At 39.1% G+C, this 18,303-nt stretch overlaps 1 protein-coding gene across 1 annotated transcript in view; it reads left to right on the top strand.

Moving 5' to 3' along the window:
- Nucleotides 1-150: 150 nt before the first annotated feature.
- The window catches only part of DMGDH (dimethylglycine dehydrogenase), a 47,128-nt gene continuing 28,975 nt past the window's right edge, over nt 151-18,303 (top strand). The window contains exons 1-6 of the mRNA XM_052670193.1: nt 151-281; nt 3,499-3,664; nt 9,624-9,722; nt 10,883-11,047; nt 11,457-11,661; nt 17,816-18,064. Of these exons, the coding sequence (XP_052526153.1) occupies nt 166-281; nt 3,499-3,664; nt 9,624-9,722; nt 10,883-11,047; nt 11,457-11,661; nt 17,816-18,064 (1,000 nt within the window). The 5' untranslated portion in view covers nt 151-165. The remainder of the gene's footprint in view (nt 282-3,498; nt 3,665-9,623; nt 9,723-10,882; nt 11,048-11,456; nt 11,662-17,815; nt 18,065-18,303) is intronic.

Here is an 18,303-nt window from a genome sequence, read left to right as displayed (position 1 = left end):
CCGGGGGAGGGCGGCCGGCAGCGCGCCCGGGCTGACCCGCGCGGCTGTTCCAGCCAAGGGGCGGGCCGGCGGCCTCCGCGGGAGGAGAGTTCGCGGCGGGGCAGGAGTCCGTCCGCCGCCGGGAAAGGCGCAGCGCTGTCGTTCCGCATCCCTGAGCCGTGCGGGATGAGCGCGATGCTGAGGGCTGCCTTGCGGCGGCTGCGGCTCCCGCGCCGTGGCGGCTGTCCCGGCCCCTCCGCTGCCTCGCGGGCCCTCGGCGGCGCCGCGGGCGCCCGGGGCGGGTGAGTGCGGGCCATGTGCCGGGGGGGCTGCGAGGGATTGCGGGAGCGGGGCTGACTGGCTGTGGTGATGCGCGGGACGTGTGGGAGGCGTCGGCCCCGATTACGGCCGTCCCAGCGGGGTGACTTTACCTGCGAAGGTACGGGAGCCGCACCAGAAAGGCGAACCCACGTGGCGGCGCTGCGCGGGGCCGTAGGGGCCCCTCCGCGGGGCGGGATGTGCGCCTGGGGAACCTCGCCTGCCGGAGAGCAGACCTGCCCGTGGGGTTGTCGGTGAGCCGAGCCCCCCGGTGTGTTCTGGGTGAGGTGGGCACACACACAGTGACATTTTGTCGCATCAGGTGGAGTTTACAGGGGACGGACTTAGTGGATTCTGACCCTGCTTGAAAAATATGGAGGGCCAAAGTATGAAGCCTTAAATTCAAACTGCAAAAGAAGTTCAACGCTGATTAATGTGTACCTCACTACAGTATTCAGTATAGGAGCTGTTGCTCTTTACATCAGGCCATTAAACAGTTTAGTGATAACTTGGAAGAAGATTAATCTGTAACCTCAAAAAAGATCGTGTGTAAGTGTGTGTAGCTCAAACACAGTGAACTCATGGTGTCCGCTGCTTCCCTCTGCTTTGTTTCGCTGCCACGATTTGTTTCGCATGCCTATTTATCCCCACATTTATATCTACGATACGATTTTGTATGACTGTTCATAAAGAACATAATAGCAGCTTGGATTTCTGAGTGCAGGTGGGTGAAAGTTCAGTTAATGCATTAGATGGCCTTGTGTCAGAGAAGTTGGCAAAAGTAACAAGCAAAAAGCTGTGTAAAGGTGTGGAGATAAAATTAAATGAGTATTGATTAGCTATCCTTGAGCAACAGATGCTGTGGTTTCACAGCTATCTGGAACATCGCCTGCACAAAGAGGTGTGACCTTGTCTCACTCATACAAAAAATGGCTGGTTTTAATTTGGATAAATTTCCTGATCTGCTTGCTGCTTCAAAGTCTGTGGAAGAGAGAGCAGAGGGGAGGATCGCACAAGGTAGAGAAGGATGGGCTACCTTTGGTCTCAGTTCTAGTTTTTGCTGGCTTAAAGTGACTGAAACTGTGGTGCAGCTTAGTGGCTTAGAATGCAAACAGTTGATAAAAAGCACTATTTTTGTAATGCTCTAACTTCAGTAGAGTAAAACATGTCAAAATAGACAGAGCATGGAAATAAAAACTGAGTTTCGTGGTTCTTGAACACTGATGTAGCCTGCTGACACATTAAAGAGCTTTCCTAAGTAGGCACTTTCACAGAATCATGAAACCCCCCCACGTGGGGGGGTGGAAGGGACTTCTGAAGATCATATAGTCCAACCTCCTGCTAATGCAGGTTCATAGAATCACCAAGATTGGAAAAGACCTCCAAGATCATCCAGTTCAGCTGTTCACCTATCAGCAGTAGTTCCCATTAAATCATGTCCCTCAGTACAACATATAAACAGTTCTTGAACACTATTCTAGAGTTGGTGACTCCACCACTGCCCTGGGTTGCTTGTTCCAACACCTGACCACTCTTTCAGAGAAGTAGTATTTCCTAATATCCAGCTTGAATCTCCCATGGTGCAACTTGAGGCCATTCCCTTTAGTCCTACTGCTAGTTACATGGGAGAAGAGGCCAACTTCCACCTCATCACAGCCTCCTATCAGATACTTGTACAGAGTGATAAAGTCTCCCCTGAGCCTCCTCCAGAGTAAATAATCTCCCTTCCCTCAGCTACTCCTCAAAAGACTTGTTCCATGCGGTAGGTTTCACAGGAAAGCGTCCTGGTGGGTTTTGAATACCTCCAGAGAAGGAGACTCCACAACCTCTATGCACAGCCTGTTCTAGTTCTCTGGCACCACTGAAGTGTCTCAAGTTTTTCCTCGTGTTTGTATCGTACTTCCTGTGCTCCAGTTTTGTGCCCATTGCCCCTCGTTCTGCCACCCAGACCCAAGAGAAGCCTGGTCCCATCCTCTTGACACCCACCCTTCAGATATTTATAAATATTAATCAGATTCCCTCTCAGCCTTCTCTTCTCCAGGCTGAACAGTCCCAGGTCCCTCAGAAGGGGGATGCGCCATGTCCCTTATCATCATTGTTGCACTCTGCTTGACTGAATGACCAGTAGTTACCGGTCTTTCTTGACCTGGGAGCACAGAGCTATACACAGTATTGTAAATACAGCTTCACCAGGGCAGGGTAAAGGGGGAGGATCACCTCCTTCAACCTCCTGCCCATGTTCTTTTTAATGCATCTCAGGGTACTGTTGTCATTAGGGTACACTGCTGGCTCATGGCCAACCTGTTGCCTACCAGGACACCACCCAGGCCCTTCTCTGCAGAGCTTCTTTCCAGCAGGTCAGCCCCTTACCTGTACTGATGTGTTATTCCTGCCCAGGAATCTGTTATTCCTCCCCAGTTTTAGAAATACACACTTACCACATTGAACCTCATAAAATTCCTCTACCCAACTCTCCAATGTGTCTGACTGAATGGCAGCATGGCCTCCTGGTGTGTCAGCCACTCTGTCCAGCTTTCTATCATCAGCAAACTTGCTGTGGGTGCATGCTGTCTGTTCATCCAGGCCACTGATGAAGATGTCAAGTAAAAGTGACCCAGTACAAACCCCTGGGGAACACCACTAGCTACAGGCCTCAAACTAAACTCTGCCTCACTGACCACAACCATGCTGATCACAATTTTCAGAAGACTGTGTTGCATACACCATAGCATCTTTGGGAAGCCAGATTTTTGTTGCTTGAGGTTGTCATTAAGAAATGAGAACCAGAGATAAGAGAAATAACAAAGATTGGAGTTACATTTGCTTTGTGGGTTTATTAGTAATGTATGTGTGTTTAGACTTCTGAAGAGTGTTTACTTCAAAAGAAGATGAGGGTGATGGAGAAGTGAGGGTGACGGAGCACTGGAACAGGCTGCCCAGGGAGGTGGTGGAGTCTCCTTCTCTGGAGATGTTCAAGACCTGCCTGGATGCCTACCTGTGCGACCTGCTGTAGGGAACCTGCTTTGGCAGGGGGTTGGACTCGATGATCTCTGGAGGTCCCTTCCAACCCCTACAATTCTGTGATTCTGTGATTCTGTGATAAATGTAAATAGGTTAAGTTCTAAGGCACTTGGACAACCAAGTGAAAATGGACAAATGTTCAACTGCCTTTCTGTAACTGTACTATTTTGTTTACCCTAGAAAAGAACACCGATCTCCTTCCTTGGGGAAAGATAGAGCAGACACAGTGATCATTGGAGGTGGCTGCGTTGGTGTTAGCCTGGCCTATCACTTGGCTAAGGCTGGCTTACAGGATGTCGTTCTACTGGAAAAATCTGAGCTCACTGCGGGATCTACTTGGCATGCAGTAAGGAATTTTTGTTAATCTCTGAGATTAACAAGAGTTTGTTACAGTTTTAGCTCTGGGTTCTGTATGGACTTCCTGTGTGAGTTTTGAAAGTTGATTTAGTTATCTGCAGTATACTCATTTGTGAAAATTTGGGCAAATACTGAATGTATTTTTGGAATTGCTGAAAGGTAACTGTTAGTACTGCTACACATTTTTGGTAATTAACTGCATTTAGACTTTAAACTTTAGTTGGATTTTTAAAACTTAAGTTTTTACTTCATAAGTAATTTAGCTTATACTGCACAGTTTATTACTGGAAGTGATGCATAAACCAGAAGTGTGAAATTTGGCATTGTTTTATGCTTAATCACTTTTAATATATGTCTATCCTGAAAGAAAAGTGATAGAGAAGCAGCAGCAGTGTCTAGTTTTTGGGAAAATCACTGTCCCAGAAATTGATTCTTCTTAGAGACAACAGCTTTCTTTCCTGCCACCTCTGATGTTACACAGAATTGTGGAGGAGCAAAAGTAACAACTGTACACTATGATTTCCTAAGGCCTCTGCTCTTAGGAAAAGAACTAAAAAACATATGTGCAATATTGACAGGTGTGGACACCTCCTCTTACAGTGCTGTACAACGTGCATGTATGTAACTACGTATTTTGTATGTCAATGTCTGGTGTAGGTAGTGTGCTGAAATAAAATAAAGCTTGCCACAATAATAGATGCTTTTTACATTCATTTCAGTCTACACTCAGATGAGGTTAGCAGAAATCTATTCCCGTGTGTAGTAATAAAAGTGGATATAAAAGCAACAGTTTGCTGTCTCTGGATTTACTCTGTTAACATACAATAGAGCATTTATGCAATATTTATAACTAATACCTGAGTGGAGGATGACTCAAATAGATCATTTTTGATTTATATTCTCATGCTTTTCCCGGAAGAGCAGGTCTGAAGTCTGAAATACTTCATTATAGTGCAGATGCTTTGTGTGTTTGGAGCCTTATCAGACAATAATAGCAAAAAATGATTTAGAAAAAACACTGCCTGAGATGTTTAAGTATATTTATGTTTTCTTTTACTTGGTTTTCTACAAACAGAAGAAAACACACTTTGTGGAGTTAGGAAAACAAAATCTAGTAATTACCTTTCTTTTAGACAATCATAGCATAGCTGATGGCAGTAAAGAGAACAGAGCAACGTGATCTATAGTGTCAGATCATGCATCTCAAAATGGAATGATGATTGTGAAATGTCTGAATAAATATTTTTTAAGCATGTGAGAGTTGCTGACTGGATTCTATTTACCCAGTGCACATACAGAATGATGTGTGTGTAAAAAAAATAATAAAAACGCCCTCATTGAATAAGAAACCAAAGTGGTGAAGGGGGAATTTGTTTCTAAGTGTTTTTTTGCTATACTCACCCCCTAGATTGTTGTTTGTAACTATGTAAAGCAATCCTTCAGTATTGCTCTCACATCTTGGTGAATGTAATGATGGAGCACTGGGTGAGGAGCTATGCTGTAAAGATGGGGAGGGTACTGCAGCCAAGAAGAGGGCTGCTTTGTAGGCCCTGATGCAACAGAATGCAGTGATTAACACAGTAAGCCACCTCGTAGGAGACAGGTCATAAATGGATAGCTATGAAGTAGAATACATAGTCTAGTATTGCTCTTCATTGAATTCAGTGTTACAGTGCTGTATCTGAAGATGAAAAAGTTGTTTCACCAGATCAAAGTGATCAAAATTGTGATTGTCAGTTCTTCATTGCAGTAGGTACTGTATATTTACCAGTGACCTCCTCAAAGTGTTTCAATACTAGGTTTAAATGAAAATTATACATGCAAGTAGCATGTTGAATGGCACATAGCATATTGTCTGCAGCCTCAAAACCTGAGAAAGCCTGGTTCGGATATTGCTAAAATGTACCAGATTTTCTCACTTTCACAGACCAGTAAGTCCTGCCAGAGCTCAGGATTGTTTCATATAGATCATACTCCTGTCAGTGTTACTGCCAAAACTTCATTCCACGTTTCAGGTCTGAGATAAATTTGTCTGACTTTCATTACATTGAAATGAAAACAAGATGGAGAGAATGATGAGAAGTAATGAGTAGGTAAAAATAATGGGGCACGTGCTGCTCTTCTACCTAACCACAACAAAGTAATGATTATTATATGAACGTAAAGGCTTCATGAACTCGAAGAGTTTTTGAATTTATATATAGTGCAGATCAGACAATAATAGCAAAAAATGATTTACAGCTTACTACTGAAGCTGTAAGAACTGAACTATGCATATATTACTCACTCAATAAGTAGTTTTCTAAGAAAATGTGGAATGTATCATTTTGTTATGTAATACTGATTCTTGCAACATTCAACTGATTTTGCTGCTGATAGTTAATAAATCACAGCACAAGACAAAAACTTGTTAAGATTTGGTCAAACTTGCAAGAGTGATGTAGCAGGTGGTTAACAGTGTTAATTCCATTTCACTTCAGAATGCTGAACAGACTTGAATAAAATGAAAAGAATAAATCAAAATGTAAACGTCTAATCTATAAACATGGTTTGCAATCTCTGTTTTTAAAGCATAATGTCCGTTCTAAGGAAAATTACTTTCATTGCTCATGTTCACCTACAAGAACAAAATCTATCTCACAAAAATAGAGCAAATCCTAAAGCAAATCTTCAGATATGAGAATGGTTCATTGTCTAATTCAGGGTGGCATTCTGGGAGGCCAGCTAAGCTAAACAGGGAAATCATGACAATTTCAGTGCAATTCGTGGGAAGTGGAAGCAGAAAAAGGCTATGAAGAAGTAATTTTAAAAAATTGTATAGGCATGCAAAAGATATGTTACTCCAGTTAAGACTGGAAAGGAACATTAAGGCCAACAACATCTTCCAGTGTTACGTTAGTAATAAAATGCTGAAGAAGGGAAATATGGGACTCCTGCTGTATGAGATGGGTGATTCAGCCACACTGAACACTGGTAAGTCTGAAGTACTCAGTGCCTCCACTACCAGTCTCCACTGGCAAAGTTTCTTGTGCCTCTCTGATTACAAACAGTTTGGGGAGTAGAGGAACTACCAGCAGTAAGTATCAAGTCAGGCATCACTAGAACTTGATTGATGCAGATACATTGGCTCACATGGTCTGAATCTAAGGATGTGTTGATGGCATTGCAAGATTGCTGTTACATAATTTTTGAAAGACTGTGATGTTAAAGAAAGTACCCAACACCTGGAAAAGGGCAAAAGTGTCCAATTTTATAAGAAGCCAGAGAGATTACTGGGGAGCTAAAGGCCAGCAACTAGCCTTACTTTGGTTCTTAGGAAATCATGAAGCAAGTTTCAGATATGTGTCTGGGCCCATAAAGAAGAACATAATTGGGAACAGTCAGCATAGCTTTGTTGAGCGTAAAGCAAATCCAGTACCTTCCATGTCAGAATGACTGAAACTGGGGACAAGAGGAGAGTAGCTGAGTCATTCTCCTGAACTTCAGCAAGACTGTCATGACTCCCATAATACTTATGTATTCAGTTAAAGATTTGATGGACTGTATGGCAAGGACAACTAGGTGGGTAAAAGACTGGATGCTTGAACTCAGAATATAGTGGTTAATGGATCATACTATACCCAAAAGTTGGTAACAACTGAGTTGCCACATGGGTCTGTCCTTGGACCCATCTTGTTTATCAGTGATCTGGAGCAAATAACAAAAGTGCATACTTACCAAGTTTGCAGTTAACACCAAACTGTGGGAACCAATCAATACAATAAAGGGCAGGGCCTTTTCAGGGACCTTGTTGACGAACCTGGGTAGACTGGAGGGATAGAATGACAAAAACTTCATGAAATTTATCAAGTACAAATGCAGAGTATTAAAATAATTGTCCATGGACAAACAACAGTTTCTATCCTTAGAGATTTTCCAGACAAGAAAACTGGGGAAACTGATTGGATCTCACAGCTAACCCTGCATAAAGCATAAGGTTACAGAATTCCTGGCGTCTTACTCAGCATAAATTATTCTGTAATTATATTATCTTAATTTTATTGTAGTCCAGTCAAGTTATATTTGCCTCCTTGTTACATCTCTGAAATCAAAAACATTTTTCATGAGAAGCCAAAGACACAGAGTGTGTTTAGAATTCTTTTCTTCACTTAAAAATGTCATGGATTCTTGAAATGGAATGCACTTTGCATGGTTATAGCTAATTTGTAAGTAATTTGTGATTCACTGTTAAAATGACTTCACTAATAGTGGCCACTAACATGGAATTTCCTTAACTTTGGAAGAGGTATTGCTAAATTCAGAAAAAGAAGAAAAGACCAAACAGAAAACATTTTTATAAATAATAGAAGACGGTAAAAATAATATGAGATGGAACAACTTCCAGGTACAAGTGAATGAATTACCCATTGATTATTGTGAACAGCTGAAGAAATGTAAACACTTCAGTGCCTAATTTATTGCTTTATTCTCTATACACAGAAAAAAGGTTATTAGGGCTTATTTTTTAGGAAGCAAGAAAGTTTTAATTACAGATTTTCCAAGGAAGCAGCCCTGGCTTTTAGTTAACTGAGGAAATTATATAATGTGTTCAGAACCTCGTAAAACCATGTGAATCAAACGAGATCAAAAGCACTCAAATATTCTGTGTCCATTGTGATGTAGATGGTGCAATATCCTAACAAGAAAAGATAAGCAATATTTTTGTAGAGTATTTACCTATCTTAAGGATCTCCTTGTTTTGCACTTAATGTGGCCCTTGGAGGATATTTCTTGCTCCTACAGAATTGCATGATTGTTTTTAAATTCAGATTGTTTGGGTAACAAACAATATCATACATGCTCAGGGAACTGCAACCAAATTTATGACTAAAATGCACTCGCAAATGAAAAATATGTAATTTCACTTATTTGGTAAAAAATGGTGCTGCATATAAACTCTAACATATCAGAAAGATAAAATCCACATGAAGGGAAGTAGGAAAAACTTTTTACAGTGGTTAGCCTAAAACTCTGCTGTGTTAATTTTTTACCTTTGGATTCCCTGCTGTTTTTACCTCAAAATGGCTATGAACTCAAAGGTGTACTCTGGTGTCTGTCTCCTTTAACTGGTTTAAAAAACCCTGTGCTGTATTTTAGTACATCCATGTAAGTAAATGAATCCTTTATATATAATTTGAATTAATAAGTAAAGCAGTCATTATCTATGAATAAGGTCTATTTTAGTAAGCAAAGGGGATATGCTATGAAAATATTTAAAACAATGTAGTTGTTTAGCTTGAAAATGTAATGTGATTTTTCACTCAGAAGAAGGATTTCAGTGAGATGCTGAATTCTGGAGCTACAAAGACATGAGCCTAACTACTCTAAGACCTAAACTCTGCTTTTCTTAGTTGCTCAATACGTGCAGTTATGAGTGTCATTAGTGTGATACAGCTGGCTCTAGAGGAGGCAAGTAAATAGTTTCCTTAAATGCAGAAAAGGCTGTAGTAACTTCTTGCTTTCATGTTTGCACATGCCCAATAGGGCTCCTCAGCGTTCTAAAGTCAAACCTAGAGAAACAGTGTGCAAAATACAAATACCAATATCTTGTATTACTTCTTGAAACACAGCAACTGCAGAGACTGAAGTTGATGAGGGTTGTGTGTCACTTCCAAACAACTCTATAATTTAAGGAAGAAAGGAAACCATAGGAGAGAACAACTGCAGGAGTATCAGGAGCTGCCAAATTTGATGAGAAAGGGCAGGTGGAAAAACAAGTGTGCAGAGAAGAATGCCTTAAGTAGGGAAAGAATTTTGGTCTTATTTTCATGGCACTCGTCCCTATCCATGTGTTGCTTTTCTTTACAGTATCTTGACAGTTCCTGTTTGAATGACAGTTGAAAGGAGGGAAAGAAAACATTGCATTTCTAATTGTATCACTATGCTGTTGTTCCCATTTCTTTTTTGAGGCTGGCTTAACTACTTACTTTCACCCTGGAATAAATCTGAAGAAAATCCATGCTTACAGCATCAAACTCTATGAAAAGCTGGAAGAAGAGACTGGACAGGTAACTGACTTTTAAAGTATTAATTCAAATAAATATAAATCTTATTAATAGCCTTACAAAAGAGTCTGGAATGGACAGATTGCATATAATTGTTCAAGACTATCGTAAGTCTTACCTTTTATTTAAATATGTTCTTCTGCCTGCATGTCAGTGCTAAAGTCTGGTGCTTAATCAGTAAATATTTTAGATTGTTTCCGAGATCTTCCTAAAGTTTAAGAAGATGGTTTTCATCAAACATCTCAGAAGCTCAGCAGATAGAGTGTCTGCAACTTTAGCTTCATGTAGGAACAAAAATAGCATCAAGGATCTGGAATGAATGGATTGATTATGATGCATTCCTGCTTTAAACATGTCCACTTTTAATTTCATATGATATGATAGATCGTATTTGAGAAGATTGCTGCAATTCTTCCTATCCCTTTAAGAGGCATGTTTTTATTTAGTGACTTAAGGAAGGGATATGCAGAGAGGGAGTTGTATTCCTTATCTGGCATCATTCAGCCATTCATTTACTACACTCATGCTTGCTTCAGCAGAAACTGCATGATGCTCATAGTAGCATGAGTTGTTAACTTGTTAATTGTCATAAAAAGCTTTTTTCTTCTTTCTATTGCTATTTTTTAAAGCTACCTAGTCAGCAAACAGTCATTAGAAGTTCTACTAAAAGTCATATTAATGCCCTGTGAAGTAACAGAGAAAAGACAATGTACATAACATATACCAAAAAGTGAGCATTCTGTGCCTAAATGTGTAAGGATGTATAAAAGGGGAGAGAGATTATTCATTGTGTTTAATAAAAGTGCTTGATCAGCTAGGTTTATTCAGCTGTGTCTCAGTAGAAAATGATGTAGGTGATAACTTTTAATGTAAACAATTACATACTATTTTCAGATGTATCTGATTGTTTTGAAAGTGAATCTATAAAATATTAAATCTTAACAAAAGCTTTTTAGAACTTTTGACGGTATTATGTATTTATTTGGGAAGCTAATTTGATAACATTTAAAAAAATATATCAAAAGTTTACTTATAAATCCTGTTCCTTCAAGACTGCTTGACTTACACGAGTCTTTTTTGTCATGTTAATGACAGAATTTATGTGGACTTTCCATAGCACAGGAACACGCATTTATCGACTTCACTTCTACTTTTTCATTTAGGCTGTGGGGTTTCACCAGCCTGGAAGCATCAGAATTGCATCAACCCCTACCAGGGTGGATGAATTCAAATACCAAATGACTAGAGCTGGTTGGCATCCAACAGAACAGTACCTGATTACACCTGAGAAAGTGCAAGAGCTGTTCCCCTTACTGAACATGGATAAGGTAAAGCACCTAATTTTAAGAAAAATAACTTCTATTGCATTTAAATAACAACCAGATATTTAATTTTATAGCCTATTCATAGAAATGGTATGAGGAACTCTTGTTTTTCAGTGAAAAAATGGATGAAGGAAATTACTCAGGCTTTAGTGAATACTTTATGCTATAATTCTAAAGCATTGGAACCTTTAATTACCTGGGAGAACTGGGGAATTTTACTTCATCAGGGCCACTGCTAAGTCAGCCTTTTAATATTCTATGTTTTTTAAATTCATTTTGATTTGTCTTGGTAAGTTTTACTCAAGAGATCAAAGAAGTAGATCACATTTAGAAAATAAAGCATTTTTGAAACAAAATTAGTTGATTTTGATTTTTATATCCTTTCGTTTTGTGTGATTTTTCCTCCACTTAGGTTTTAGCAGGCCTGTATAACCCTGGAGATGGTCACATAGATCCCTATTCTCTGACAATGGCTTTGGCCGCAGGAGCCAGAAAATACGGTGCCCAGTTAAATTACCCAGTCCAAGTGACTAACCTGAACTCTCGATCAGATGGCACGTGGGAGGTTGAAACTCCACTTGGGGTAATTCAAGCGAAGAGAATTGTCAACACTGCAGGTAGGATTTAACATAATCATTTTTATTCTCTTTGGATTTACAAACCAGGTGACACTGAGGATCTGTACTAAATTGTGTGATTTACAGAAATGAGTAAGATATGGTTTTGAGTATTCATTTGGTTTGTAGTAAAATAGACTGTGTGTGTATTTACATTACTATGAAAATTTAGCTCTTCAGTTAGTTGCCCTTAACTAGGAATTAATAATATTTCTTTCTGGGTTGTCTCCAGAAATTGATAGTTAGGCTGTCTTCTTAGATTTCAGAAGCAGAAGAGACCTCTTCTACTGTGCAGTAAGGAGACAATGTGTGAATGTTGTCTTATCTTATGACAGCTACTTAGGGAGATGGGATATCTGAAAGAAGTAGGAATATCTTCACAGTTCTTTTTCAAAGAGAACTGGAAGTTTGTACCAAATAAGATAACTGCCCACTTCAATGTTATCTTTCTCTAAGATTTAGCTCTATCCACATATCATTGAAAGGGAAGATTTTTGTTGTCCTTTGCTTAATATTTTAAATGTACACTTTGCTTAACAATACATTTTTACATGTAATAAAAATTTCTCAACTGCAAGGATCTTATATTTACATATGATATTTTTATTCTTCATTTTGTTAAAGAGGCCAAACTGACATTTCTGCTTAAAAGAAATAGGTTTTGTTTTTGTTTTTCTAAATAAATTGAATAAGACAGGTACTCTTCTTGTTGGTGGGTACAATAACTATGGTGAGTACTTAAAAACATGAGCCGGTTGGATAGGAAAGGAGTAATTTGAGAGAGTGAAAAAAGGTATGTACTAGGTTACTTTTTCAGGTAAGGAATTCAGAGAGCCCTGTGTTAGATCATAGAATCACAGAATGGCCTGGGTTGAAAAGGACCACAATGATCACCTGGTTTCAATCCCCCTGCTGTGTGCAGGGTCACCAACCACCAGACCAGGCTGCCCAGAGCCACATCCAGCCTGGCCTTGAATGCCTCCAGGGATGGGGCATCCACAACCTGTTCAGTGGGCAACCTGTTCAGTGCCTCATCACCCTCTGGGTGAAAAAATTCCTGCTAATATCTAACCTAACCTCATTCCAGTAAAGACTGAGAAATCTATTGAAAAGCGTGCTTTCTCATCATATATGCTTTACATACATTGTTGCTCATCTGTGGTTGCTTTCAGCCTTGCTGAAATAGCTTACCTTGAGTTTCTGTGCATGGACTGTCATGATGTCAATGTAGTGTGCCGTAATGACATTTTGAAGAGGTCTAGAGGAGTTCAGTATACTTGTCAGAAAGCAGGTAACCACAGAGACAGGAAAATCAAATTAATTTTTTGTAGACTGCTAAGCCAAGCACTTAGAAGATGAAAGGTATCAATATGTAGATTGCTTTTGGATTCTTAGTTTAGTTGGGTCTTGAACTGTTTCGTGACAGCATTCAGTTACAAAAAATCAGAACTTCTTTTACTAGGATCCTTATTTCTTAGACAGGATGGATGCATTTGTCTAAAAATATTCCGAGATAATGGAATGAGGAGCTCTTTTGGCAGTCAGACTTCTTATTTAGGCCCCAAACTTGTAGATATTTGTAACTCCAAAATATTGGCTCTGCATCAGATGGATGAAGTATGAGTTTCACAGACATAGTAATTTCCTTTAAATTTTTGTAGTGTACTTGTCTTTGGCTTATACATGAAGTTGACAGTAGGCAGAATTCTCTAGTAACTGCTTCTCAACGTCTGTTAAAATCAAAATGAGCCCTTACAAATTTTTCATAGTCTTCTTCTGACTTAATAACTTATTAAACTAAAAATATACTGCAAGCTGTTCAGCCAGAATGAATATTGGAAGCACGTATTGCTTAACATTCTGGCTAAGGATGTGAACAATACTGTATAACCCGTATCTTTTATAAATGTTCCTTCAGCTAACATTTATTGTTTTGCTCAGCCTTATCTCATTCCACCAGAATGGCTCTCCACGTTCTCTCTTCCTTCCTTATCCCCAGCCAGCAACTGCCATGGAATTGGAATTGGAACAAACTAGTCTAAACCAATCTTTAGCTGTTCCTTATGTGAGATTTCCATTTTGGAACAGAGTAGATGTCTAATAAGTCATCTCTGACATAAAGCAACTGGTATTGAGCTTGTTAGAGTGATTTCAGCCTATTTATAACAGAAAGTTGATTAAAATCTAAAAAAATAGCTGATATAGTTTGTGCAATGTACATATGCATACATAAACACAAATGTTCAGGCCTGCGCACAATCTGTATACTACCATTTAGACATATGTAGTGATGCAAGATTTTCTCTTCTTTTAAATACAAGAAATAGATCACATAGTTGAACAGATAGGCTCAGTAATATTACCAGTAAATAGTTCTGCATCAGATGTTTGCAATCTCTAGAATTTAATCTTTATAAATGTCCTTGAGATGTAATTTATGCTTTCATTTATCTCTTCTATCTGTGATAGGACTTGACATCTGCTTCCAATTATAATTTTGTTTTAGAGAACATATTCTCTCCGTTGTCATTTTTGTGTTTATAATGGCTTTTGCACATGGTTCAAAAAGTTTAAACAAAGAAAGTATAATATATTTCATATAGTAAGTGCCAGCTGTTGTAGTTTTGAACAATTAAATAAGCATTTAGCTTCAGTATGAGTTTTTTTTTAGAAGTACAATATGTAAGATTTTATTTTGAGCACGCCTAAAGTACTTGCTTTTAATTCATTGGCAGTTTAAAATCAATTGTTTGCCATGTATTTCTGGAAACTTAATGTTTTTGTAGTTAAAAAAAAAATCCTTAATAATTTTGAAAGCAACAAAGTTAATTTTCAAAGATCTAAAATTAAGTCTGCGATTTTTACTTTCTCTGAGGATTTTGAATATGTTTGCTCTCTATATTTTTCACACTAATTCTGTTTTAACAAGTAAGCAGCATTTTGAATTTCTTTGAATATCATGTCTGGAAGTAGTATTTATTTTGCAAATATCTCTTTTAAGTCTAAACAGTTTTGGCAAGAAAAGAGCATGTGATGCTAGATGCTATTTCACTTTCTTTACTCTTAAATGGATCATTAGCTGATCTTACTTTAAAATTGTTTTCTTTGGAGGTGGCCTGGAAATGCCCAAATCAAAGTAAGTCCCTACAGATCTTGATGTGTCTTTTCATTATATCATATATATATATATGTATATATATGCAGTCATGTTAACACATCTACAGTGTTCCTATATCAGAACTGTGAAAATGAGAGCCTTGCTTTCAAATCTGAGAAATTCTTAAATTATTGGTACATGCTTTTCCTGCACAAAGATTTAATATAGAAAAACTCATAAAATACTTTGTGAAATCAATTGTGAATGCAATTACTACCTCTGCTAATTATTGGGTATTGGTTGTGTGATCTTTACTAGATTTCTGGAAACAGCAGCAGAATTATTAAAGACCAGATCTTTGGCTGATTTAGGGGGAAGAGTTCTCTTTTATATGATTTAAATAAATTAACCCTAAGGATTCTGTGAAGTCTAAAGCACTGTTAAATTACTGTAATGCCTGTGTGAACAGTGTTTGTGGTTGACTAGTCAATGGCCTGGACTTGATAGAAAGGGGCAGCATGCAGATTGCCTAGTAAATGAGTGAACACATTTCCTTTTTTTATTTTGTAATGATTTTGTTAGGCAGCTTTAGGTCCCCTTAGCCTGTGCTTAAAGTCACATTTGTATTTGTCATGTAATAACAGAGGAAGCCCTTGAAGATGTGCTGGAAATTAAGCTTCATTAGTTTTTTTGGTTGTTCTTTGCATAAAGAAACGTAGATCAGGGTTCAGAAGCTTTAAAAAGATGTTCTCAATGTGTGCATAACTATGGCACAACCTTACCTGAGCTATTTTGACCAACTTAGGAACTATTCTGTCGATGAGTCTCCCCAAGTAGCAAGGATGCAGTTCAGAAGCAAATGTCTTACATGTAAGATAAAAGCAGAACAGGAGATACTGTTTTTTTTTTTACTATTTGCTGAACAGGGGCTTTTAATTGTTTGAATTTCTTGGTCATCATCTTGGATTTCATTGTCCCTTTCTTCACCTGGCCATTAGCAACTGTCAAGTGAGTTACCACAGAAAAACTTCCTCTTGGAAACTCTATTTTTAAAAACTCTGGGTATTAGACCCTGTGGCTGCCTTGGAATATTAAACAGGAGATTAACAGGCCTCGCAGCATGAACGAATGGCTCCAAGCCAGCACAGCCCAACTCAGCTTTTCTAATTGCCCTAGCTTTAGGCCTTGCCGGAGATGAGAGGATGTATGCTCAGGCTAGTGTTAGCCAGCAGCATGGTATGGTTGCTTTCTGTGGAAGCATGGAAATAAGGCCAGTAGGGCAGGGATTTTCCCAGCAAGGGCCTCATCCCAAACAGTGCAAGGGAGAGAGTGGGCAGGCCACAGATTGGCACTTGTCATCTGCCCATCATCCAGATTTCCAGACAAATTTGTGTGGAAGATGCACAGGCATATCCATAGAGACAATCCCAGGCCACAGACAAGACAGGAAGTCAATAGTAAACAGGGTCAGAGACTGCTCAGTTATCAACAAGCAGGTCCATGGTGATGAGACTAGGTTGAGGCCAAGCTGGAAAGTAGTCCACAGATCAGGGTCTGGATCAATGAGGTCCATGTCCAGGCACAGGCATGGTTGTGACAGAGCTGTAAACAGGCACACCTCCAATCAAACCAGCTCAGACTGGTACTGAGCGGAGCAGAAGCGGTGCTACAGGACTCCTGGGCAGGGATGTAGGTTAACGTTACAGGTGAGATCACTGAGGCATGCTAGTGCTCACAGGACGCTATGAGCTAAAATTTGACCAATTCTTGGAAAATGTGGAATTGGAAAGTCTGATTCAGAAGAAAAGTAAGCTGCAAAAAGAGAGAAAAGCTGCGTGTTAAGCTGATCATCATGCGTGTATTCCTAGGACAAAGGGAAGTTCTACTTTTCTTAGAATTGGAGCTGACCGATTATACAGGAACCAATCTGCATGGCCTTCTTTTAGGGGTACGTGCAACACATTGCCTTTAACGTGAAAGGCCCTGTTGCCTCAGCCTCTTCGCCCATTTGCCTTCTGCCAGCCTTAATGTTGTCGCCACAGACTCCTCTGAAATTCCTTCTTTACTTCTTTATTCTCTACTTTCGTTCCATTTCTGAGATCTCCATTCTTTCATCCAAAGAGTCAGGAGAGTGATGTTGAAAGACATTCCAAGCTTGTAAGAGCACGTGCCGTCTCAGTCTTTTGTATCTGCTCTGTTCTCTCATCTGTACATTACAACCTCACAACAGACATGAGCCATGCTTCAAACTAGAACTAAGAAGACATCGGTACATCACTGGTACATATTAAGCGAATGCGTCTTGCAAGGTAGAAAGAACTGGTCAGGAAGGACCCTAGCAGAGGAGAATTAGGCCTTTATCTGTAGAAATTTACATTAAGGACTTTGAGCAGGCTCAAGGGCAGTGAAATTGTTACTCACTTTTTCTGATCGTGATTTGTATCTGAACGTTTAATTAGACAGCTGCAAGAGAGCATGCTCAATAGTTGCCAATAAGAAAATCATAACAAATTGACTATTACCTGGAAGGCCTAATTAATAGAATTTGCATATTACATATAAAAGAAGAGGGAAAAATTAGCCAGGTGAAGGAACTGCCTTGCTGTATTAGGACTTCTCTATTCTCTTGGAAAAGCATTCTAGCTGTTTTGTTTGAGAGTAAGAGGCTAGGACAACAGCTATTGTATGAGTTAATTTGTCTGCTTGTTTTTTTGCTTTCTGTGCATTGCAGACCTACTCTGAAACAAACCATGAGAGTTGTGGAACTGGATAACTGAATTGCCTTCTGAAGTTTTGGAAACTTATTTTTTCAGTGATGTTTTTAAATACTTATATACTCAAGTAATGTTTGGTGATAAAATTAGTAACAAGAATGTCAAATCGTGGACTGAAAGTAACGCTGGATAATACAAGAAATAATTTTAAAAGTGAAAGCGTGGAAAAAGATTCTTCACGTTCCACAAAGCATAATGCTTTTAGCCAATGTTTTATTGTTATTTTCCATTAATTGTATGGAAAGTGTTTGAATGTTAGTATTTTCTTTGTTGTTTTCTGTAGGATTTTGGGCCCGTGAAATAGGCAAAATGATTGGCCTGCAGCACCCTGTCATACCTGTCCATCATCAGTATGTTGTGACATCAACTGTCCCTGAAGTGAAAGCCCTAAAAACAGAATTGCCTGTGATTCGTGACTTAGAAGGATCATATTATCTAAGGCAAGAAAGAGATGGTCTTTTATTTGGTCCATATGAAAGTCAGGAGAAGATGAAGCTGCAGGACTCTTGGGTCACAAATGGAGTCCCACCAGGTAACTGAAAATATTAAATCTTTAGATTTGATACTCAGAAGCATATGTTTTAGTCTGTATTACTCCCACCATGTCAAAATGCCGAATGAGTTGGAAAACAGAAAATACTTGCAATACATGATTAATTGAAGCACATACACTTTTTTTTCAAAGAACAGCCATGACCTCTAATGTAAAAAGAAAATAGAAATAAAAATTTGACATAAAAAATACACAACTGCAACATATTCTTGCCTAGT

Source organism: Tympanuchus pallidicinctus, unplaced genomic scaffold (assembly GCF_026119805.1).
Source record: "Tympanuchus pallidicinctus isolate F22 unplaced genomic scaffold, pur_lepc_1.0 scaffold9, whole genome shotgun sequence".
Classification (NCBI taxonomy): domain Eukaryota; kingdom Metazoa; phylum Chordata; class Aves; order Galliformes; family Phasianidae; genus Tympanuchus; species Tympanuchus pallidicinctus.
Note: the sequence above shows the minus strand (reverse complement) of the source record. Positions and strands in the feature narration are given on the sequence as shown.